The sequence below is a fragment of the Anser anser genome (genome assembly GCF_964211835.1).
Source record: "Anser anser genome assembly, chromosome: 1".
Taxonomy (NCBI): Eukaryota; Metazoa; Chordata; class Aves; order Anseriformes; family Anatidae; genus Anser; species Anser anser.
Window position 1 is genome coordinate 87,791,630 of NC_139720.1, and position 24,896 is coordinate 87,816,525.

At 38.6% G+C, this 24,896-nt stretch overlaps 1 protein-coding gene across 13 annotated transcripts in view; it reads left to right on the forward strand.

The window, feature by feature from the left end:
• POU2F1 (POU class 2 homeobox 1) overlaps positions 1–24,896 on the forward strand; it is a 117,411-nt gene that overhangs the window by 57,477 nt on the left and 35,038 nt on the right. For 4 of the 13 annotated variants that reach the window (XM_083820516.1, XM_083820517.1, XM_083820518.1 and 1 more), the window contains exons 2-7: positions 4,032–4,097; positions 10,781–10,881; positions 13,701–13,754; positions 15,377–15,496; positions 17,189–17,368; positions 23,101–23,227. In XM_083820516.1, the coding sequence (XP_083676642.1) occupies positions 4,032–4,097; positions 10,781–10,881; positions 13,701–13,754; positions 15,377–15,496; positions 17,189–17,368; positions 23,101–23,227 (648 nt within the window). Of the gene's footprint in view, positions 1–2,966; positions 3,093–4,031; positions 4,098–10,780; positions 10,882–13,700; positions 13,755–15,376; positions 15,497–17,188; positions 17,369–23,100; positions 23,228–24,896 lie in introns of all 13 variants that reach the window. The other 9 variants (XM_083820507.1, XM_083820513.1, XM_083820514.1 and 6 more) reach the window with 7 other exon arrangements.

Below are 24,896 nucleotides of genomic sequence, written 5' to 3' on the forward strand. Positions count from 1 at the left end.
ACTGATCATCCTAGTTTTTCAATAGATTTTGTTTTCAAGGCTCTTTCCGTGAAGTTCACTGTACAGATTTTTTAAATTGCATTACATATGTTCATAAATAGTACATTTTTTGGATGGTAAATTTTAAAGCAGACACCTGAATATTTGTTTCTGAACATGAAATGGTTTTCTGAAAATGAATTTCTACTCTAAATAAATCTACTCTAAACCTTCAGTTGAGTTCTCTGTGTGTGTTCACTCACATTGAACTTCGTTTTATTTCCATGTGCATCAGTGAAACATTTTTGCTGGCTGTGATGGAGTATTAGCCAGTTTCACTCTAATGGATGAAAGGATACAGTGAAATTCTGTGTCAGGATTTTGTTTTGCTAGGCATATACAGTTCCTAATACTCCACGTTGGTCCGGTGTCTGCTTCTTTCTACCGAATGCCTTCTGAAATGTTACTGAGGGTCTGAGAAAGCGTGGCTCAGCACTGCTAGCAGAGCAGCAGTACTGACTGGAATCACTCCTGAGAGTTTGATTTCAATCATGCACCTGCTGCTTTCGATCCTTCCTTCTGTGGAGTTTACTTTGAGATGATGTTGGCTAAGCTGTAGCCCAGGGCCTTTATTTGAAACCCAAGAAAGGTCTAAAGTAAGAAGAAAAGGTGAGGGCATTATGATTTCTTTTATATTTATGTATATTATATATAAATATATATACACACACATATATGTGTATATATATATATTAAAAATTAGCCCACTTCATTTCTTTATTCTTTTAACTTTAAAGCAGCAATGAGTATATATAAAGCAAATAATCTTTGTTGTTGTTGATGTAATAAATCTGTAGGTTTAGTATCCTGCAGAAATATGTCTTTTCTGCTGGTGGCAGTTCTGTGCTTCAGATGTATGCCATACCATTTGCAATGGAAATAGCGGCATTGTTCTTGATGCTTTACATGCAGAAGGCCCACAGACTGAACAACTAGCAGTCAGCTGGTGAAATAATGGATGCTATCCTTCGTTTGAACATGAGCAGTACTAGAAAGATGTTTCTTCATCTAACTTGCTGCTTTTTCACAATAACGGCTTTTGAGGTCTTTGTCAGGGATAAATCCTTACAATAAATTATTTGTCATTTATACACACTTTGGCTACTTGAGTAAACTTTATATGTATGTCTAGTACCAGCAAACACTGGAACCCCTTTTTTAAAGGATTTATTTTACACTGTAGCCTGGCAGAAAAACATGTCTCACCTTGTGGAAAGGGGCCTGTAAAATTCTGCCTTTGTCCTGAACCAACCTGCTTGTCATGCAGGAAGGTGTGTTGTGTGAGCATCTTTGTGTAGAGGGAAGAGTCAGTGCAGAGCTTGGCTTGGCTTCCTGCTCATGGGACAGACCTGTCCCCTTCCAAGTGCTGTTGGTTGATGCTACCATGGGTATCCTGCCTGGTGGCTGTAGTGCTTTGGTTTCTGCTACAAAGTAGTAGCATAGGGTGCCCTATGCTTTTCTTTTCCAAGAGCTTTACAAAGGTGTTCAGCGAGTGGATCCTATGTTGTTGAAAGGTGATTCCCCAGCCTGTGCTCTTCCCTTCTGTGATCAGTGTTATCATGAGCTCAGACTCTCCTGCTGTGGGCTTAAAAGAGATCTTACATCCAACAGCCCCATAAGTTAGCCTGCTTTCCACAGCAGGGTATATTGGGCTTTTAAGCTCATGTTCCTGCTGGATGAGCACTCTTCATGTTTGTGTCCAAAGAGAAGAGTCCTGTTCAAGTGTTCTGTGAACCCAAAAACATTTCAGTAGCCACCTGTGTGTCAAGGAACAAATTAATGCTATCAAATGAAAGTTGCCTGTAATAATTTTAAATAAGCATACTGTTACCACAACAATAAACTCAATTTAAGGTACACATAGCTACTAAATATAAAACATAACTTATTTCTTTTACACTCAGATCCATCAGCAGGGAGTGGCACATCAGAGAATCACAGAATGGTTTGGGTTGGAAGGGACCTTAAAGAGACTGCTCAGTTCCAGTTCCCTGCCATGGGCAGGGACACCTCCCACCAGACCAGGTTGCTCAAAGCTCCATCTAAGCTGTCAACCAACATGAAAAAAGCTTATTTCCTGCGTAGTCAGTGGAACTGTATTCTCTGCTTCTGGAGTATGTATGATGCTATCCAAATGTGTAAAATGACAACGCAAGGAGCTGGGAAGTAGCAGATTCTGTACCTGCAGCCTTAGCAGAGCTCTGTTCTAGGCTGCAAACTTGTACCTTGAATGTGCTACTCAAAGGTTGTGAAAATCAGGGCAAAACTTCAGCCTTTTGCTGAAATGTGGGCCAGGAGCTTTCAGCTGGAATGGTTCTCCCCACTTGCTCCCCATTCCAAAAGGCAGTTTAATGCGTTTGCCTTTGTACTAAGAGTAACATTTAAAAAGGAGCATGTCTGAGGCCAGCTGAGGTATCAAGTATACACACAGCTGACATTTAAAAGATGTGATCCATAGCCCTAGGAACTCTCTAAGAAGAGCTGAGACTGGAGAGGCTGAAATAACTTGGGGCAGGTTCCTTTTCGTTATGATCCTCTGGGTTTTCTAGGCCCCACTTGGTTCCACTGCAGCAGTTGTTTACATGGAAAATTACATTAGGTTTAAAAATGCTCAAGTTTTTTAAGACTCCAATACGTACTGGAGTCTTTCCAAATGTAAGAGAGAAAAAGGTAGAAGATGTTACATGTTGCATTTCTAACTAGTTCCCCCATCTAGTTAACCAATATGCCCAGGCAAGCTTCAATGTGACTCCTGTTTTCATTCAGACACTGCCCAAGTGTCTTCTGTTTGGTTCATACGTGTGTCCCTCCTCTGCCCTTGCCTCTGGCTCTGGTATCCCGAGGAGGGCACTGGCTTCCTCTGGGCAGCAGCAGGTGGTATTGTAGCACATGGCAATAGTCTGGCTTCTCATCTCCAACTCTCCTAGACTGCCGAGCAATGAAGAGTCTGGGCTTTCTTGGAAATACCTGGGGAAAGATACAGGAGTTTATGCTGTTACTGTATTCCTCTTCAGCCCACTGGTATTTTGGAAATCACTGCTTTGATGAAAGAGGTAACCTTTTTAAGCACCTAGCAAGAGAAATCTTGAGGTTAAAGACTTCATTTTGAGGTCATTTGATCTTGTATTTAACGGGTTATGGGAATGGAAGAATGTGCTTAAGGATTTGCTTATGCTTCATTTCATGAGCTAGTCTGTCTTGAGATTCTTTTTATAGATTTGGTTTGCAATAATGTGACACACTACGGTTGGTAGCTAGGAAAGGAGGGGGTGATAAGCTGTAGAGCTGATGCTGTACACAGAACATCTGTGTGGATTCCTGTGTATGGAAACTGTAGCCTCTGTCTGCCATCTGGAGAGGCCCTCTCTGTTGCCCTGTACTCAGCTGACAAGCTTTCAGGTCCAGAGCAGACTTTTCAATAGGTTCATCTAGAGGGAGAAGGAAGAGAAATATCTCATATTTGTAAGGTTTTTGCATGAATATATAGGGAATCTCAAATAATATTGGTGACATTCCTGTAAAATAAAAACGAAGAATTACATAAATGGTATCTATTTGATTATAATGACTGAATTTTCTTTTTCTTGTGGAGGGTTTAAGGAGAATGTAGGCCTTGGTGGTCAGACCTAGTGTTTTTGAATCTGTTTATAGTTTTCTTCCTTTTTAATTATTTTTCCTTCTTGCTTTTCAGTTCCACTGAACTTAAAATAAAGTTCTACCTATCCTTGGCTTCCAACATGCAGTCTTTTATTCCTTCAATTTCATGCTTTCTCCTATGTGAACAATGACACAAAATGTTGAAACAGTATTTGGAAGTTGCACTATTGCGTTCTGCTTCTGTTCGTTTCTTATTATAAAATAAGCTGAATTAGGGTAAACTACCTACCAAATCCCAGATGTTCTGTATGTCTCCTGGACAAGGAAGCATGGATAGGTTTGTGTGTGTTTTTTTTTTCTCCTGTTACTTCATCTTTGTTTCTATTTCAATGCAGACTCAAGAATGAACAATCCGTCAGAAACCAGTAAACCATCGATGGAGAGTGGAGATGGGAACACAGGTAAGAAATGCTGAATTGGTGCACAGATATTTTCTGATGGAATTAAATAGATATGAAATGAAAGGCAAAATTTCGTTACCGGTTTACAGGAACAACAACACACCCCAGAAAAATCCTGCACCTACTGTTTTTAGAGACTTGAGAATGCTGCTTGTCTCTATGCTGAAAACAAATCATTAGTCCTTGCTGTATGCAGGGCACTACTCACATGTTATACTACTCACATGTTATCAATATTCGTATACGATCCCCCCTTCCTTCTTCCTCTTATTTGTAATGCTTCTGATGTTACAGAAAGTCTCGCGGCACTGTTCTCCATAAGTCATCCCATCCTTTCCTGTCAGAACGTATCTTTGGCACCTCTAACCTCCGTTTATTTTGGGGCTGAAATTTTCCCTGGCAGATGTGGGCTATTGACTAATCTTGTTTCCATTTTTAGACTTCATTCAAGTGACGGCAGTTCTCAGGAACAGGGCAAAGGGAGAAGGCATAACTTCTCAACATTAAAAAACTGTTAGTGGTCTTCTCTGTAATGTTGTCATGTGTTAGAACAGAACCTTGAAATTTGGCTGGGACAAGAGTAGCTTTTGTATTGGGGCCATTGTACCTCCTGGCACATCATTACGATGTGGCCAATTTGTAAGCTGTTGAAGAAGTTTAAGTCACCATAACTCAGTCATCTCATGCCTGAATTCCTTTCTGCAGGTAATTTAAGGTTCATTTTAGACATGAGAAATGACAATTCTGAATGGACAGTAAATAGTTCTATCAAACTCAGGATCTTCTCTGAGCTCAGGGTAGCATTTGGGGAGAGAATTGTAATGGGAAGGAACATGTTCTTGAGTTGAGAGAAGTTTAGTTACCTTATAAAAGGAGAATTATTTTCCTCCTTTTTGCTCAGTAAGTTTTATTTCAAACTCTGAAGATGTGCTGAAATTAGCAATTTACTTTAAGCTGGTGTTTCCTCATTCTTTGTACGAGATTTTAATATGGCTAACAGTAACAGTGACTGAATGTTCCTGATACTGATCTGAGAGGCTGGATGTTTTCTGTCATGGATGGGGTCAGTCAAAAGGAACTCAGCTCACTTATCAATATATTTTTTTTATTGGCATCTCCATTTTTATACTTGCAGTTGTATTTGTAATGGGGGAAGCATCAAACCTTATTGTGTACAAAAATGTATTATCTATTTAATACTCTTTAGCATGATTTATAACATTATTTCAAAATTGTACGGGCTTGAAATATTTTATAATCGTAACATCAAGAGAATAATGGTCTTAAATATCCATTTTTATTGAACCGTGGTATCTGATGGGTTTGTATAAACCTCTGAGAAAACTCAGACTTGCTGCTATGTCTGACCTCAGTTCCCTGTGTATGCTTTCTCAAGAGTTTAGATTTAAGTGCATCTTTAACTAGCATTTTTGCCTCAACTGAGCTGTTAAAGAGGAGGACTTGTTTTTTTTGGAGGTGGTCCCTTATCACAGAAGTGTTCCACCTGTTTTAAGCAAAACCCTGGCTCTGCTGACCTTGGCACATACTTATCAGTATAAGGATGGTGGTCATGGTATAAAGAAAGGATGAATAGTAAAGCTGCACATAGATGTTTTCGTTACAAAAGGGATTACGATGTAATTTTCATATTATAATACTAAGGTAACTTTATTACCAAAGTTTGACTCTTACTGGTGTTTGGACCTTTTGCAAACCTTGCTTCTGTAACTTAAACGTTCCCAGTCATTCATTTCATATATTTCATGACTTTTAGTGATCTATTTTTCTAAAGTTATCCAGACTACAACAATATTGGAATTTTGAGGGCCCTTTGTTCTGTGGTCATTGTTTTGTTTTCAAGCATATAGTGCTCATAAACCACTGGAGGTAGTTATTAATAACTTGTGTGATGTTCTCTGGGGGCTCCAGTATCAGCTGCGTTATCCAGCTGACAGACGTTAAACCCTTAAAGCAATACTCATGGAAAGTAATTTTAGGCTTCTGATCAGGGTTTTCTGATTTTGGTTCTGGGCTCTGTGCATACTTACTGAGAATTCAAGTCAGATGGTAAGGAATGGGGCATGCCATTGATTGTCTAAGGAGCATAGGCTCTGAAGTCACATGCATGAAGATTATTTTTATGGATTATGGACTCTCAGAGTTCTGATTCTTGTGACTTTTCAGTAATTGTCTATTTCCTGGTGACACTTGTAAATCACTTGAGTCTGTGTAAGCACTGCTCGTCTATCTTTTGATCCTCAGTGGCTGTTTGTTTAGGTCATTCCTGCAGAAAACACAGAAGTTTGCTGAAATTAGTCACAATAAAATGCCTGAAACAGATTTTATCTTTATGTGCGTGCTAATTTGACTTCTCTTGTAAGCATCTGAAAAAATAACCCATATTTCAGATGAATTAAAAACAACAAAGTCTCAATGAGTACAAGAGTTGTTGGACAGCTGTTTTCACAAGAACATGAATTAACAAACTGTTCTTCAGAACTGCAGAACTACACAACTGTTTTCCAACCTTGAGCAGTGGCTGGATAGGCCATCTAGTATCCACTGGAAAAAAAAAAAGAGAAAGTAAGACTTTGTCATAAAGAAAACTGGTAACCTTTTTTGATTCCTTTTTGTACGAAAATTTTCCAGAACAATTCAGCCTTTTTTTTTTCTTGTTTAATGCATATTCTTTTTAAAATGCTGTGTGAATGCAGTAGTATGAAAGCCAAAGTTATAATGTCTCTGAAAACTGTAGCCTTGGGGCATGCATTGACATAGCAGCAAAATAATAAAATGTAAGTGTAGTATTTGAAATAAGGTTTCTAAGTATTCTTGTTTGCATTGCCTCATTTCTGGAAATTGAATTTCCAGTTTCCAGAAGAAGAAAGTCTATGAGAGAGGGACTGTGAAATATTCTTGAACTGCTAGAATGCTGCGTGTACATCACTACTAAACTTTTCATTAGTAATGTGGATAGGGAATCAACAATTTTTCATGCTGGGGATCTGTCTTGCTCGTAGTATGGATGGGGAAATGTTATGCCAGTGCTGGAAGATGTCTCCCAGAGCACAGTGCAGATAGATACCCACTAAAGTTAGTTTGGAAATCTTCCTTCTCCCTGTTTGCTGTCCCTTCATAAGAGCTTTCTTGCACCGTATTCCACATCTCCCCAGACTTGTAGTCCTTCTCTCCTCTTGCTTTCTTGGGCAGTTTGTGAGATCGGGCTAAATTCTGATGATTGTGGTCTTAGGATTTCGAAAGCATATTTTTCTCCTGATTGCTGACACAGTGCTTCCTTCCTGCTCTGTTTAGTCCTGTGTCTATCCTCTGGAGGTATGGTTCTAAGACAGTACAAAGTAATCCAAGCTCAGACTGCCCCAGTAGTTCATGTTCTGTTCCTCTCCCCGGAGTGGCACTGAGTGAGATGGTTCAAAGATATGATTCATCTGAAAATTAATTGCACTTACTACATTAGTCTTCATCCAAATCAGCTCCCTGAAGTAGCTAACCTCATGGCTGAATTTATTCCAGAATATAAAGGTGCTTAAGTTGCATTGGACTTGGGCTATAAGGGTGAAATTTCATCCTAGTGCTTGGTGCAACTCAGCAACTTTCTGAGATGGGGGGAGGCTTGTTTCCCTACTGTCATCTCTCCGCCCTCCCCTTGTTTGCATCATCTACTGCTTATCAGGCCCTAAGCTAAGATGGTTTTCTGCCAGTTCAGTGAGATATGAATTAACTTGTCCAAAAGAGAAAAGGAACAATTCACCTGAATAGTTTTCTACTCAGTTAACAATGTGAATTGACTTACTGCTGTGTCCATGAACTATCAGAAGGGGTAGGACAGGGACAATGTATCTGGAAACAAGAAGAGAGGGGAGACTGAGATTTTCCACTCCCACTTTTTTTGGTGTTGATGAGCTGTTAGATCAGCTCTGGCAGTTATATGAGAGCTAGGAAGGAGATGGAAAAGATGTAAATGCTTGTATTATAATCGCAGTACTTGTGATTGCATCTGCCATGTTTTTAATTATTTTTTTTTACATTTAACTCATCTTGAGCAAAGTGGCACTCTGGTTTTTCCATGTCCTTGCACTGTGTTGGCCTTCTGATTCTGACAGCTTCATTTTCCAGACTCCTTACCAGATTTCTTGGATTCCACAGGCGTGTTGTCACATCCTTGGGAGCACCTTAAGAGCAAAGCCTCTTGTATCCTGGTCTCAAAGTTCATTTTCCCTGCTGTTCTTCAAAAGATGTAGGCATCCTGTGATAAATGCGAGCAACCTTGGCAGCGTTCCTTCTAAAACTAAGGCTGCATCCAAAGGGGAAAGGGACGCTGTACTTCCAGATATGAAAGAAAGCATAGGGTGCAAGTAGAACAGAGTATGAACAGGTGGGGTTTAGTTTTCTTTTTTGTTGCTTGGAGTTGCGATTTGGGAGGTGTGGGGAGAAGGAGTTATAGTACTTCAAGGACTGACTTAAAGAAAATGTTAATTTCTCTCAGTACCTGTCTAAACTGCTTTTTGGGACCAATGAATATTTTAAGGATCAGCCTTTTAACTTGCTTTGTTCGAAACTGTCAACCCTATGGGGATTGTTTCAAGTCTCCATATCAAGAGTTAGCAGAAGTGCCAGCTTGGAGCATCTCTATGCACACGTGTAGCAGTGCTTTTTTAATATGGTGGTATGATTTGAAGCTCTTTTTGTAAGACAGTTAACTAGAACAACTTCACCTGTTTATTTAAGGTGAGGGTTCCAGCTAGTTTTCTCAGAAATGGGTAATTTTTTTTTGAAACCTGCAAGTTTCCAATTGGAATGAAGAACACCTGTCTTACACTAGATTTTCTTCATTTTTTCCCTACTTTTGGTGATTCCTTAGTGCAGATTGGAAACAGCTGATTCAAAGCATCTGCTTAAATTAGGAGGTTGTAGATTGATTTCTTTGAATTATAGCAGCTGTTCATCAGAGGTTAATTTTATATATTGACCTAGTCATTTTCCCATTGAGAGAATCCCACTTTTGCCTTGAGAGAATTCTGCATCTTACTCCAAAGAGTGGAAATAGATAGGACTCTTCTAGCTCTTCCAACAGATATTCTTACCTAACTTTCTTTGGCAAAATGCAACTAACTCATATTCATGATTAGTTCAGGCCAGTGATAGTCCTTCTATGCGCTTTGAATTGGATTTATAGATTCACTAAGCAAAATCATTTGTAGTTAAAATTTTCAGTATTTTTAACTCGTCTGTGGATCTTTGGCTGCAATAGACTTCTTTAAGTCTGTAAAACCTGGTCCAAAGCACAGAGTTAAACACAGTTCATCAATTCTTCCCTCACACCACCTCCACCAAAAAAAATACATCAAATGGCCACCTTAGGTACACCTTACATGGGTGCTTGACTGTATACATTATATCTGGATTTAGTTGAACAGTGACCCCATCTTTGAAATTTTATTTCTGTAAGCTGTCTGTAGGTCAAGACTGCAATGTAAAATATTGGATAGTATATTTTCGTAATTAAGTTTTATGCCTCTTTGCTTTTTGCAGATGTTTCTAAGGGATAGCAAACCCCTGTTGTTACTTAACAACTGTGACTCTTTTGCATAGTAGGTAAGCTAGATTTTTGTGGAGGAAAAAATGTAGTTGATGAAAGAGTTCTGAAGTAGGAATTAGTTGAACACCTGTCCATAAGCAATGAACAAGATCTGTTGTGAAGATACGAGCATGCAAGTCTAAAGCTGTTTGTACTTCGTTTTAGTCACTCGATTTTAAGATTGCATCATCTGTTTTAGAAATTCCATACAGCCTGACAAACTTGCTTTTCCTTATTGTTGTTAGCTGTGGTAGGTAGTAATACCCAACATAAAGAACCGGTAGTCCCTAACACTGATTTTTATCATCTCCCCACAGAATGATTCTTTGAAGTTTATAGTTGTATAGTTTATAGTTCTCCTCTTTGTAGAAGAGAATTCTGTGATAATTTCTTGTGGAAAAAGTGCGCAGTTGCCTTCCTCGCAACCAGGTTATCTGGTAATAGTTTGTGGACATGTCTTCCAAGCTCTCTTGGAAGAAGACAACAAAAACGTAGGAAAATAATCAGTTTGTAGTTGCATGAAAGTGGATGAGCAGAAGTAAGCACAGTCAGTTATGTCATAAGAGCTCTGCACAAATATTCATGAAAATGGGGAGAGATCTTTTATCAAAAGAGTAAAACTGTGGCCCATAACTGCTATGTACATCGTACTTCTGTTTGCTTCAAGTGTTGTTTTTCTGTTTTCAATGAAAGGTGACTATCTCTGAACCTTGTTCCTGCCATTGTCTGAACTTAAAAGATTGTATTCAGGTACTGAATAGAGAGTGTATGCAGAACTGAAACATATTTCAACTGTATCAGCATGCAGTCATTTGATTCTCAAACCGTGGTAAAGAATGATGGGGATGACGGTGTACACGAGGTAGGTAAGGTGACAGAATTTAAAGTATGGAGCTGATTCAGTTCAGATGAGGAAAGCTATATTATCAAAATCTGTAAGTGACAGCTTTTTTCAGTTAAGCTTAAATTCTTGTTATTCTTTGGAGTGGTTTTTTTAATTACACTTAAATATTTGTAAGTCTCAGTACAATCATATTCTCTTCCAGTAAGTCATAGGTAATAGTTCATAATCTCTCTTTTCCTCCAGGCACGCAAACAAATGGCCTGGACTTTCAAAAGCAGCCTGTGCCTGTCGGAGGAGCAATCTCTACAGCCCAGGCCCAGGCCTTCCTTGGGCACCTTCATCAGGTAAGAGAAAACCCATTTCAAAGTCAGGGAGACTCAGGCAAGTACAAATGCAACTTCTCTTGTGTTCTCTCTTTGTGTGAATAATGGGTAGTCATGTAAAGGAATATGTGGGCACACCACATGCTTAAGTAGCTTAGCTGGGGAAAAGTTTTTACTGTGGCACTCACTTTATTGCATTAGGCTGTGTCAGGGTGAGAGCTACTGGGGAGAATCAGAAAGCATCTATTTGGGACTTGTAACTGCCTAAATTTAAAAAAAAAAAAAAAAAAAATTAATGGGCATACCGAGTTGAAATGTAAGGTCAAATTTAGCCTTTCTGCTAAAGGATTGCGTTAGCCCAGCAGCTGCCAAGATTCTGAAACTGTCACTGCCTAGCGAGGGAAACAAAAATGGTGTTGAAGGGTAGTCAGCACTATGTTCCAACCTTCTGAGCTCTTACATAGTAACTAAAAATATGAAATGATGGTACTTACTAAGCATATATGGTTCTGTGAGGTTTTTGGAATGTTTTTTTAAAGAAAAAGTACCTGTGTATAGGACAATATTGAGGCTTCTACTGCCATTCCTCCGTTCTGCTGCTACTGTGTTTAGGAAATCAAAGCGGATCTTCGGATATAGGCTGAAGCAAAATGAGGCATTCTTAGGTGAAGAGGAGCATAAGGGGCGTATTTGTAGTCTTTTAACCTGATCACACTTTATATATATGAAAACAAATGCCCTAATTTCTTTCCCTTCCTTGACATCAAGTTTGAAGTTTAAAAATACTGCAGTTAATTGGCTGACCTTGAATGCTTGGGGTCTGGGGTTGCACAGTTGTTGTGGTATAATTGAGCTACTGAAGCTTTTATGCCCTCCTAAAAGAGCATACCCTGGCCTTGCATTTCATGCCTATGGAAAAGCAGGAAAAATGTTGGTGGAAACAAGTGTGATTGGGCTGATGTTGGGAACTTGCTTTAGTTTCTATGTTGTCATTTGTGGGTTGTCAGTATGTGTTTAACATGGAGACAGAGCTGTCCTGAAGAGTTTTTTGGGGGCTCGTTGTTGGTTGGTTGGTTTTTAGGCTTCGTTTTGTTGATACAGGGCAGTAATTTTATTTAGTGCAATGCTTTATTTTGCTCTGGAAATGTATTTAGTTAAATGGTTGTAAGGACCTTTGTAACTTCATGTTTGGTAAAGTGATTAATTTCTTGAAACCCTAGTTCAAAGAAAAATCTCAGCTTTTTTTTATGAACCTGTTGGTGTGTGGTACCGTACTTTAAAAGTGGCTATCCTCTTTTAGTATGACTGCTCTTTATGGGATGTTATTCAGCCTTAACACATGCTGCTTTCCTCCAGACTAATACAAAATATTGGGATGTAGGCAACATTCAGGAGCAATTTAATTCCTGATTAGAAAATGTCTGTGTGTGGAAGGGGTGTCCAAACTGCACTCAAAGATTTTCAAGAATATTCTGGCTGTACCTGAGTGCGATACACTTAGTCTTTTATGGTCTTTTATCATTATGTAATTGATTAAAAAAAAGTCTGTCTGTTCTTTTGGACAATAGGATATTATTATTTAGATTATTCTCTGCTCTTAATTCATGTTAAAAGTTCAGATTACATTAATTGGAAACTGGTACTTTCCTTGTGGTTGAGGAGGAGCTTTTCTGAGAGTGTTTGCTTACATATAGAATGTGCTTAGGAAGTCTAGTAGGACTTCATCTAGAGCAGTAGGAAATACTTCCAGAGTGACTCTTAAGGGTTACTTGTTCAAACACTCAAGTTATTAATTTAACATACTTCAATTTAAATTAAAACTCTCCTTCCTGTGCTTACAGATATGTTGACACATTTGTGATGTACGTTATGTGGGGACATCTTTTTATAGAGGCCAGAGTGGTGGATTTTGATTCGTTTTTATTTTTTTCTTGCATTGTCTGGTTTTCCAGTGAGCTGTGGTTTTCAAACATGGTTAGAGATGGACTTCACTACAGGCTGTTAATCTGACCTTTGAAAGTGTTGGTAATTAATTAATAGAATTCCTTATTTGTAGCAGGAGTGGTGGTAGAAACAAGGAGAGACTGATTAAAACAGTCTTCAGTAAATAAAAACTTAGCATTTGTTATACAGAGAAAATCCTTCTTTTAGATAAGATGACAGTGTTTAAAAATCTATTTCTGAAACATCAGATTCTTTTTGCTGGTAATGCAAGATCTATTTTGGACCTGTCTGTTAATCACAAACGTTGAATTCAAGTTTTGAGTATACCTAAATCAATACCACCTTTGTGAAGCGTTTCCAGTCCTCTGTTTTGAGACAGTCTTTTCAGTGGCTGAGGACTGCAAATACTTGTTTGGGTTGATCTGTGGAAGAGTTTTATGCTGTGGGTTTTGTGCTATGCAGGTGATTGCTCCTCTGTCGTATAAGGAAGCGGGTGAATGCAGTGTGCATATTCGGGGTAAGACCCATTCTGAAATACTAGCAGGATGATGAGTAGAGCTCAGCACCCTCCCCTGAACTGTGGATTTTTATACAGTAAGCAGAACGGTTAGGCTGTCCACACCCAAAATGCTCTGTTTCTACTCAATTTCACTTTAATATCTGGGTCCCTAGGCAGGAATACCTTCCACAAGAGGTAGACAAATAACACTGAGTCATACAGATACAAGTCTAATTTTTTTCTGGTCTGGAGCTCATCCCCTATACTTTAGTGATTCAAGTGTTAGAGGGGCAGGCATTGCTCTCAGGGTAGTTTTTTGTGGGGTGGGCACTTCCTTCTTACACTGTTTTCTGTGGATTCAACACTACTTCACTTCCATTTTTGCACTGTGTTGTAGGTCCAGCTCGCTGGAACAAGTTTACAGGCTGCTGCTCAGTCCTTAAATGTACAGGTAAAGACTGCTTCCTTCTGCTGTTCGTCCTTCTCTCATTCTGCTTTCTAAACAACGTGTTGGTCCTGTCGGAGATACCTTTGAACCCCCGATATGTTACTCTGTTTTCTCATTTTGACCAGTTTTGCAAGTGATAGGTGTAGGGGATAGTGGTTTCACAACTCTAAATCGGGATTAGGGTTGTAAGGATTCAGAACCTGAGGTAGTTAGAACATCCAGTGGTCTTCATTTTGTTCTGATGTTCAGTCAGGTGTTGTAATGTATCGTGAAAACTGTACAACTCCAGGGGTATTTCATGTTCTTCCACTTCACTTCCTTTAAACATAGCAAGTATTACTTCATAAACTGTCCCTATTTCTGGTAGCTGAATATAGGAATATAATGTGACATTAGCTGTGTAATATGGCTAGCATAGATTGCTTGTGTAAACAACATACAGTAACTTCAAAATAAGTCAGAGTAATTGCTTAATAATGTACGTGAGACAACAAAGCTTTCAAACTTTTTATGATGCTGAACACTTCAGCGTATCGGTTAACGTGCCACTTCTTCCCAGTACTATATTAAGGGGCAAGGGACATAGTTTTATTGAAAACTGGTTTCAGTATTGCTTGTTATTAAAGGACGTAGGTAGTGCATTACATGAAATGCAATAGAATGTGGTCCCACTTATACATAATAACAATTTGGAAAGAAGAGGAGGTATAGTGACCTTCCTTTCTGAGAGGAAGGAGGCAGAAAATTGCCTTGGTTGCCATGGTAAACTTCCATCCCTGAGAGAGATGTTGGCAAACAGGCTGTATCTCCAGTGCAGAATGTTTACAGTCCTGCGCTGTAATTATCGCTCAATGACTGGCAGAATTAATCAGAGCCTTTATGTTAATTAGCCTGCTCTGCAGTCCCCAAAACAGGTGGTGGAAAATATGCAAATCTATGCTGAATTTTAATGTTCTGCATAACCAGTTTTAATTATCATAAAACTCTCTCCCCCTCTTCATGCACTTGCATTTCCTCCCTCATGTCTTCGCAATTTCTTCTGTTTAAAAAAAAAAACCACAACAAACCTTTCAAAATAAAGCAGCATTCAATTAAATGCTAAACCTTGATTATTTAGAAGCACTGTATGTACTGTGCATTCTGCTGTAAGTGGATAAACCTGCGAGGATTTCTCAAACGAGTTCTCTATAAGCCAAACAATATGATGACTTAGAGGTGCAGGATGCAAATACAGAAAATGGAAACACAATCTCCTTTCCCATGTTCCATTGTTGAGGATTTTAGGCAATGAATAATTTTAACAACCTTTTCTTTCTTTATGGTGCCAAGGTAGTGTCAGCTTCAGTTGCATTGCATAAAATGGAATGAGATCTGAAAATAATGTCAGAGTCACAGAAGACCTGAGAGTCTTTTTGTTTTGTTCAAACTGCATTACCTACAGACATATTTGAGCAATCATAGCTGAGATGGTGGGCACATAGAGCCATTGCTTAAACCCACTCTTAAAATAAACCCAAGGGCTTTTTGTATGCAGATGAAAGATTTTTATTGTGCAGTGTTGAGATAGCAGTGTTATACATTAACATCTGTTTTGCACTATAAAGAGTTGTATTTTTTCTTCCTAGTCTAAATCTAATGAAGAATCTGGGGACTCTCAGCAGCCAAGCCAGCCTTCCCAGCAGCCTTCAGTGCAGGCGGCCATACCCCAAACCCAGCTCATGCTGGCCGGAGGACAGATCACCGGGGTAAGATTTACCCACGAGTACTGTAGTAAAGCCTCCTGTCCAGCAAATGATGGCACTGTTGCTGTCCCCGTAGAACTGTCAGTGAAGGTTACTGCCATTTCCTTTAACACAGGAAGAAGCTGGAGTGAAACAGGGACTATAAAATATTTTCCTGTTAAAGAAACCACACTTAAGTCATCTGTTTTTGTTGCAAACTGTTTACATCCCCCAAAATAAAATTCTGCAATAAAACTGATGTGTGCAAATCAGGAAGTCACTGATGTCTTGAAGAGGATTTTTACTTTATTGCAAGATTAAAATGAGGCATGCAAGCATGAGACTAAATCATACTGGATACCTGAGTTAGGATAATGAACAGAAATGATGGAACTGCTGTCACTAATTTTCTCTTCTCATATAAATTTCTTTTTAAGTAACTTATGATGGTCTGTGCCTTAAGCTTATTCAATCCTTCTATTTCAACCTACCAATTTTGAGTTTTTTAATTGCAAGGTTTTTGGAGGAATTATAGGATAGCTGTTTAATTGGTGCTTCTAAATAGTTCTAAATGTTTTCAGTGAGTTTAAATACATCATCAACAACAAAAAACAGTAAGTTTTGTGAATAGACTGGTTTGGTTAGAGAGCTTGCTTCCATGTAATCAGCTTTGCAGCTTTAAGAGTTTACATGTTAATAAGGAATTTAGGGCAGTTCTAGCAACATACTTATAATTTGAAGTGTTAAGTTAGGTCATCTCTACAGCTGAATGAAATATCTTAATTTCATGTTCAATTGTTAAATCTTCTAGTAAGCTAGATTGCAAGCAATGTCCTAAGTAGTTTCTGCTTAATTATATTTGAAAGTTTTAAAAGTGAGACTGTTGTAATAGAGTATGTGGGGTTTAATAACTTCAAGACTTTTTGAGAATGAGACAAATGTTGGTTTTGTTCTATGAATGTCTGCAGTAGTGGAACATAGGACTCCAGGACTAGGCAGATATGGATTGTAGTAAATACGGGCATCAAGATTCATTTACATGTAAAGGAGAGACTGCTGCCACCTGTTTCACAGAGATAATGCGTGTTTGGGAAACGAAAGGGATGTAAAGTTGCCAACTCTATTCTATTTAATAACAATGAAAAAAAAAGGCGGATGGGGAGACTTGGAGAGAAACAAACGGATCTCATGTTCTTTACTTATATCTTAGGGCATAATGGAAATGATGGAATATGGCAGGGATTCATGATAATGTGAAGCAGCTGGGGCGTTATCAGTTTGTTCAGTAGCCATAGCCAGCATTCCTGCCTCTCATTCATCTGGCTAATCACTTGCTGTTCTGCTGGGTGTAAATTTCCTTTCAAGTCGTGGCATTACCGATTCTTTTCTTTTGCTTGCTACTTAATTACCTTTCCTGAACCTCTTGGTAGAGTTATGGAGAAAACTTAGAAGTAAATTTAGGTTCAGTGGGTTCCACTAAGTGCCAATGTTTCCGTTCGTGTGGTTTGGTTTATGTCAGTTCTGTGGTAGGTTGATTCATACAGCATGTTTGAGTAGCCAGCTGTCCTTATTGAAGGCCAAAGTCATTGGGTAGTTAATGGCTGAACTGTAGTAATAGTTCTAAGAATGTCTGGTTAATATAACTAGTAATGGGCTAGTTAATGTAGCTAAAGTGGCTGTTCCCGATATTAATGGCTGTTTTCTAATTATTTATAGCTCACGTTGACGCCAGCCCAGCAACAGTTATTGCTACAACAGGCGCAGGCACAGTTGCTGGCAGCTGCAGTGCAGCATTCAGCCAGTCAGCAGCACAGCGCTGCTGGTGCCACCATCTCGGCCTCCGCTGCAACGCCGATGACGCAGATCCCTCTATCTCAGCCAATACAGATTGCACAGGTGAGCCTTGAGGCTTGAGAGGGTGGAAAATGAAGGAGTTTGACAAATTGCATCATTGAAGTAATATTTTTATTCCTTATTCAATGAGTTTCCAGAATCCTTGAGGGTACTCTTAGTCTTTCCTTGCTCATCCTTATCTGTGAGGTTGATAGCTATAGCTGAGAATGTAAACCAGTTGCTTAGCAGTTCCACTGGACTTCTGAATTAGTTCCAGAATCTGAGCAGATGCAGTATTTTCAGTATTTCGCTCCTTGTAGTTAGCTTGAAGGGGAGAAAAATGGATAGAGAAAGAGGCCCATAGAAATGCCACTTGTTGAGACTTAGATATGGGAAGAAATATCCACATACCATGAAAGATAATTCTTGGGTCCAAACAATAAAATGACAGCTGAAAAAAGGCAGCTTGACTCGACAGATGTGTGTGCTAACTTGGCTTGGTGCTTAATGCTCAGAGTTCAGTGACGAAGAATATTAGCATTCCTGTTTGTCTAGGGAAAATCTTGCCAGAATGAGTCGTGTCAGAATTTGTCCAGTTTTATGGCCTGCTGCTAAAGACCTGTTAATTCTTACCTCTGAAGGACTGCTTGCCAAGGAAATTCTACTTACTAGGAGCAGCAAAGATCCTCCTGAATCTTCCAGTATTGGCTTTATTTAGTGTTGAGAATGAGTCACCACTGACTCAACAATTAGCATGAGTAGTGTTGAAACTGCTTAGACTTCTGGACAAGAGTAACCAAATGTAGAGGACAGGCATCATGAATACTATTTACAGGTGATTGTGTTGCTAATGTTGGGGTCCATTTCTCCATAGAGTATAGTTCTTGGTATGTAATATTTCAGTATGATTAGTCTACATACCCAACGTACTTTGTACAGCTAATCTCCAAGGTCACTGCTTCTTACCATGAGCAACTTTTAAAGGCTTTCTAATGCTTTCTATTCAGACTGTTTTCACTTACATTCAATCGGGGTGAAGTGTCTAAGAAGTGAAGATGAGGACTGATTAAGAATGGAAATGTCACAGCTGTTTGTGAAGCCTGTTGTGGAGCCTGGTTCTGTTACTGTTTTTTTTTTTTACTTTTTAGCTGAAACCAAGCTCTGTGGTGTTGGTCTAAAAGTTCTGACCTCTGACAGTCCCTGCAGAGGTCACTGTCATACCATAGCAGAAGCCCAAATTCAAAGGCCAGTACTGACCTTGTCTGCTGAGACTCTTGGTGCACTGTCACACTTGACTCACGTGACCAAATGTGACTGCTTTTAGCAAAAGATCCCAATTCACTGTCACGATCTGGAGATGACTCTAGGATACAACATTTAAGGAAACTGAGTTACCAAGACCATCTCTTAATTTTGTTAAGCCTTCATATATAGCCATAAGACAGATATTATTTCAACAAAAGGATAGAAAATGTCCATGTCAAGGAATTTGATGGTTAGTTTCTTGCATCTCTCTGTGCATCTGTTCTCATCTGCTATTATGCATCCTTTTGACCTAAATGTAAGTGATCCATAGTCGTGTGCTTCTTATCCTCTGGGTGTACAACTTAAGGATAGTGAGGTCTGCTTTACTGAAAAGCTGAGTGTTAAAATTTCATATTAAATCTGTACCTTGAGCTTTCTGGCTTTACCTTTACCTGGCCGGCATGGTCGATGCTTTCGGTGTCATTTTTATTCATGTGTGAGATGTTGCTATCCTGTTCTTCCTCTTCAGTGGGAGGCTATGAGAATGTGTGCGCTTACGATGACTTATTTAGCACTGGGTTTTTCTCTAGAACTTGCAAAGCCTTCTGAGAAGGCTTTGTGTAGAGTTGAAATGTTTAAGCGTATGCCATCAAACAGGAGCTTCTGAAGTGAACATTGTCTATTTTGTGCGCTTGAATGAGGCTCTATGGAAAAATAGCATGTGATCATGTAGTTGCCACTATATAATGTGTATTTGTAGTGCAAGTGGAACAAATTAACATTTCATTTGTTTTCTTGGGCTCCTGATTTCTTGAATTTATGATTTAACAATCTCTTTTAGGATAGGCTATTCTGGTATATAAGTGTAGATTGGTTGATTTGTTTTAGCTTCCTCTTACAATAAAAGTGCAGGGCATAACTTTTGCAGCTGCTGGACATAGTTTACGATACGTTATGGAGAACTTCTACCGTATAAGTTTGTAGTTGGATATCAGTATGTTTTTTGACCTGTCTCAACATGGTTTTATGAGCAGTGCTCTGCATTGTGTTGCTATTGTAAACACATAGCTGATTATACAAATAGCTGAGTGTTTATTTTATTTGATGATTTTTGAATAATTGATTAACTGGCAGGTCTCTGCAGCAGGGGGATTACCATATTTATTTTAATTAACTAATGGCACAAGCATGACTTCTTTAATGTGCACTGTAGTTAACGTAAGGTATCTGCTGCGGAAATCTGGTAAGATGTTAGTGCTGCTGCTGGGCTGATGCTAAATCATCACTAAACAGTTGTACCAAATTTTGGAGTTCTTTGTAAACTTGTTTTCAGATCCATCATAAGCGTTTATATGGTGTAAACCTCAAAATGGCAGAGATACTGAAATTTAGCGAAGATCTAACTTGAAATAATGGCATCAAATTTAGAACGTTAGCTTGAATAAAGAAGTCCTCATATCAAGATATTCCACTTCTCTTGGTGGATTATTTTGCTGAGATAGGAACTGGATTGCATTTATCTTGCTAACTTCTTGGGAAGCACCAGAAGACATTTCCACAAAAGTCTGTCCATCTCTTTCTACATACTTGCAATAGTATTATACAGTTTACAATTCAGAAAACAAAGAACATCCTAGGAAAACCATGTCAGGAGTTGTTTGCATGGTTGCTATCGGGGGATTTATTGTAGTGCAACAATTAATGAAATAATAAAACTTTCCCAAGGTAGAAATAAAGTTGGATTTCAAATGAATCTGAGGCACCAGTAGGGCTATTTGGGCGATTAGCTTTGGAGGCATCACTTCCATTCTACATTACATAATTATATTTCTGTATTTAAACAAGACTCAGCTAAGATACCATTTACCGAGACAGATGCAGAAAATACGATTGCTTATATCAGTTATCCTGAGGCCTTGAGTTAAAAACAGCTTTCTCATATTAAAGTATAAGAATCTGATGATAAGAGCTGCAATGTTTTAGCTGAGTACTGTTAAGAATATTTTGGTCTTGAACAAAAAGCTCTCCTTTTCTTTGATCTTAGGAATACACTACTCTATACCCTGTCCTGTTATTTGTACTCTTTCTTGTACATAACTCTTATCTTCTGTGGTGTTTTTTCAAATCATGTGAGATCTACTGGGTCATCTGGGGACTTTACGTTTGTTTTCTTTAGTGTTGGGAAGCCCTCAACCTATATATTTCTGGCCATACTCTTTTCTTCAAAACTTTCTTCCTAACTCTACCTTTTGGATTTATACTTTTATTTTTTCTTATCCACCTGTATTTTCATCCTTCAGCCTCTCTTCATTTGTCTCTTTCCATACAAGTTTCGCCTTAGTCACCTTGCCCTACTCTCTTTTTTTCTTCCTCTACATCTAGTACTCACATCCAATTCAGTGTGAGGCCCTCTGTGCTGGAGAGTCTGCTTAGTTTGCAAAGATAACCAGTAGAGTATTGAATATCAATGAATAAATGAGTGGAGGTCTGTGTCACACTGGGCTCAAGAAGTAGGAGGAGTTTTTTTTTAGTAGCAGTTCTGTCCAATATAACTTTGACGTGAAGCCAGAAGAAACATAGAATGTTCCTGGGGAAAAAAAAAAATGGAGCAAGTCTTTTTTTTTTTTTAATGAAAGAAATTGACCTTGATTTCATAGGAGTGGTTGCAGTACTTCTCAATTTTTCTGAAAGCAAACTTAAAAAACACTCTCTTGTGCTGGGGGCACTTTTAAATTATTTTACCGTTTTCTTGTAAAATAGAAGTTTCCATTTCTTAAAGGGCATTGTTTGGTCAATGCCATCTGGTGTCTGTCTACCATATTATTACACTGCATGCTTTTGACTTAATGTGACGAAGTTGCCTCAGTGATTGATGGCCAGTGTCTTTATAATGCAGGTTAAGTAGTCATTTTCTTGTAATGCATGTTTGTGGTCTCATAAATCAAGGGACTCTTCAACCCCTTAGTCTTCCTTTCCACCCACTGATGCTCCTGTCCCCCTTTCCCAGAAAAAGATTGTTGCAGCTTTTAAGTCTTAGTTTAACATCTTTAAAATACCATAAGGGGATGTGCAGGTAGATATATTCTGCAAATGGTTGTATTTAATGTTGGTTAAATAAAAAGTTATCCTTGTCAGTATGTCTTGACTTTTCATCACCATCTCTGTTGCTGGCAGTTGATGGCCTGTCACATCTGATGGCAGAGCTGCTTGTGTGAGAGCTCACTAACTTGTGTCAGTCAAAATGTATGGGGGGGTTAGTTTATAAGCCTTAAGAAGCAGGTCTTCGTTAGTCTGGCTCACTTTAATTGAAGTACATTAGGAGGTATGTTAACATGAGCAGCTCCGTTCAAGCAATCGGACTGAGCAAGGGTTTAGGAGTAGGCTGGCATTGTTAATGTTTTCTGACACAGGTGGACCCAGCAGAGGGTATCTGTCAACAAACAGATACTCAGGTATCTGAGTGACTTATTTGAAAGAAAGTTTTGGGAAGTGCCTTGTTTGTTGAATTGGAGATTGTAAGAATGGAAGATATTTCTGACTTTGGTCACCAGCTTGGCAGGGAGCAGCTATTTTGAAATAGCTGCTTCTGGGGAAGACTGAAAGATTCTGCATATGTATATGGATAACTCTCATATTGACTGTTCAGTTGGCTGTTTTTACGCTGTGCTTTAATTTCCTTCAATTATCGTCCTTTCTGGAAAAGATAACAGGGCTAGTTTTAAGGGATTTTCTTAAAAAGTCTTTCGTTTTCATTCTCCAGCTAAACAGCAAGTTGAACTGCGATGATTCAGTTTCTCAGAGATTAGCGTTTACATCAAGACCAATCATTTAATTATAGAAAATTAACAGTTCTGAATGGTTTAAATACATAAAAGCAGGGTTCTACAATAGTGCAATGTTTGGGGTTATTCCTTTTGACCATAGCTGTAGCTGTGTCTACTAAGCTTATTGTAATTTCATTCAAAAGTAATCAAATACGATTGTATACTATTTGGGTTAGCTGCTTCCCAAATTTTGACCTGAACAACCAGAGTGCATAATAAGAATCTGTAATTTTTTGCTTTCCTGTTGCTAATTAAAATGGTAATTGCAGATTGTTGTTATAAACAAAAATAGCTCCTAGCTAATGTGATTGATTTGCCAACAATGAATGTTGTAGCAGAGTTGCATCTGCAAAAAACAAGTCTGAGAAATGCAAGTGCTGACAGTATTTGTATGCTAAAGTATTTGAAAACTTACACACTTTGAGGGGGGGAACTGATTATTTTTTAAAAGCAGAACAGCGTTAGAAAGGCTTTGATGGGTTATTTAGTAAGCATTTTTTTTTAAGGACAGTGAAATTCATATTGTCAGTCTAAAAGATATTTAGTAGCAGAACTGCTGTGTTTGACATCCACTTTTTATCTCTGAATGGTATAATGTAACTGGTTGGGAAATGTAGTTAAATTGGGATTCATGGATGACTTAAATGTCTAACACACAGCTCTCTTCCCCCCTCCCCCCCTTTTTTCCCCTTTTTTTTTTTTCCCCCCCTCTCCTGTTTCCTTAAGGATTTGCAGCACTTGCAGCAGCTTCAGCAGCAGAATCTCAACCTGCAACAGTTTGTGTTGGTGCATCCAACAACCAACTTGCAGCCAGCACAGTTCATCATCTCACAAACACCGCAGGGGCAGCAGGGTAAGTGCTCCTTGCCAGAAGAAAAACAAACAAACAAAACATAGCTTCTTGGAGGAAAAGCTGAAACTGAGGAGGTTTATATGCCTTCATTAGCTGTTGATATTCCCTTGGAGAAATAACAGTATTGCAATTAGGAGACTCTTTAACAGGTTGGCCCTTTCTTGGTGTTAGACCTCAGCCTCATCAAAGCTTGTGTATCTGACTTCTCTACAAGGATCAATCCAGAGATTATGTCATGGGAACATTAGTTAGCAGGGACTCTTGGGAAATAACACGGCATGTGAATTTCTGGGCCAGGGTCTAGAGAAGGAAGCTTACTAGGAAGACTGCTTTCCAGAACTCAGTCATAATCCTAGGAGGTAGATGCCTGGAGGGAGTCCGGGCTTTTTGGATTAGATCCATGCTAAAAGGGTTACAGAATTCTCAGACTGGAAAAGGGTTACAAAATCTAGCGTTCTTGTGGGAGACTAAAAAAGTCCTTAAGCCTAAAGAGAGTACAGGTAATGTTGTCATAAACTGAAATAATTACTATACCTTGGGGAAAACAGCTAGAATGCTTGATTTCATATAACAGCACTTGTAAAGAATATTTTGGCAATAGACTGGGTATGGCTTGCAAGTTAAATGCAAATTGAGTGGTAAGTAGTAGTGCTAGACCAGTTAAGATGCTGTATAGGAGCATCACTCAAAGAACTAATGCATTCAAGTTTAAATACATCACAGTACTGGTTACACCATTTCTTGATACCCTCAGACAACTGTATTTGGCCATGGCTGATATACTCCAATGCTGATAGAATGCAGTGGCCTTTTTTTCTTGTCTCTTCTACATGAATTCCACTTAGTTGTTCAGGTCCAAAATAATAATAGTAATCCAAAGGTTCTTGTTCAGAAGGCATATCCTGTTATGGATGAAGAGTCTTCCAGAGCTGGGCTGTCCTGTAAAGCAGCTCTTTGCACCTCATTTTCTTCTATTCCTTTCAATTTTGTTCCATGCATCATTTTTTCTTACACACTATGACTTGGATAGAACTGGCTTTCCATTGTGCTGAAGCTCTCTTACCATTTGAATAAAGGGCTAGTCAAAATTAACCTTCTTTTAACAGTTCTTGATTTAGGAGAGCTTTTATACCAACACTGGTAGAAAATGATTAAAAGACTGAGGCATTTAGTGATGTACTAGTTTCTTAAAATGAAGCAGAACGTAAAAGCTTTACTTTTTTTTTAGAAGACATGAAACTTCACCAAAGTCTTGTTCAAGGATATTCAGGATTGTTCAAATTTTAAAATACTCTTTTAAGCTAACAGCAGGCAAAAAAAAAGCATTGTTTTGAAAAACTCAATAATCAGCATTCATGTCTGCCTACAGTTCTCAGGGAATTTCTCCTGGGTTTTCTAAATATCTGTAATATCTGTATGTCTAAAAAGTCTCTGAAGATGCTTCACAAAGAAGGAAACTAACAGAAGTGTATTATATTCATCTCTCAAAATGAGTTGTTTGCATTGTAGAAAGGAAGGAGGGCTTTTTGTTTTAAGTCTTCTGAAATAGAATAACTACCAGAAGAGGCTTTTATAGTATATTTTCCAGGGGCCTGCTCTGAAAATGATTTCTTGACTACAGTTAAGACCTGCATATCGCTGTCTTCAGTGACACAGTGTGTATGGAAAC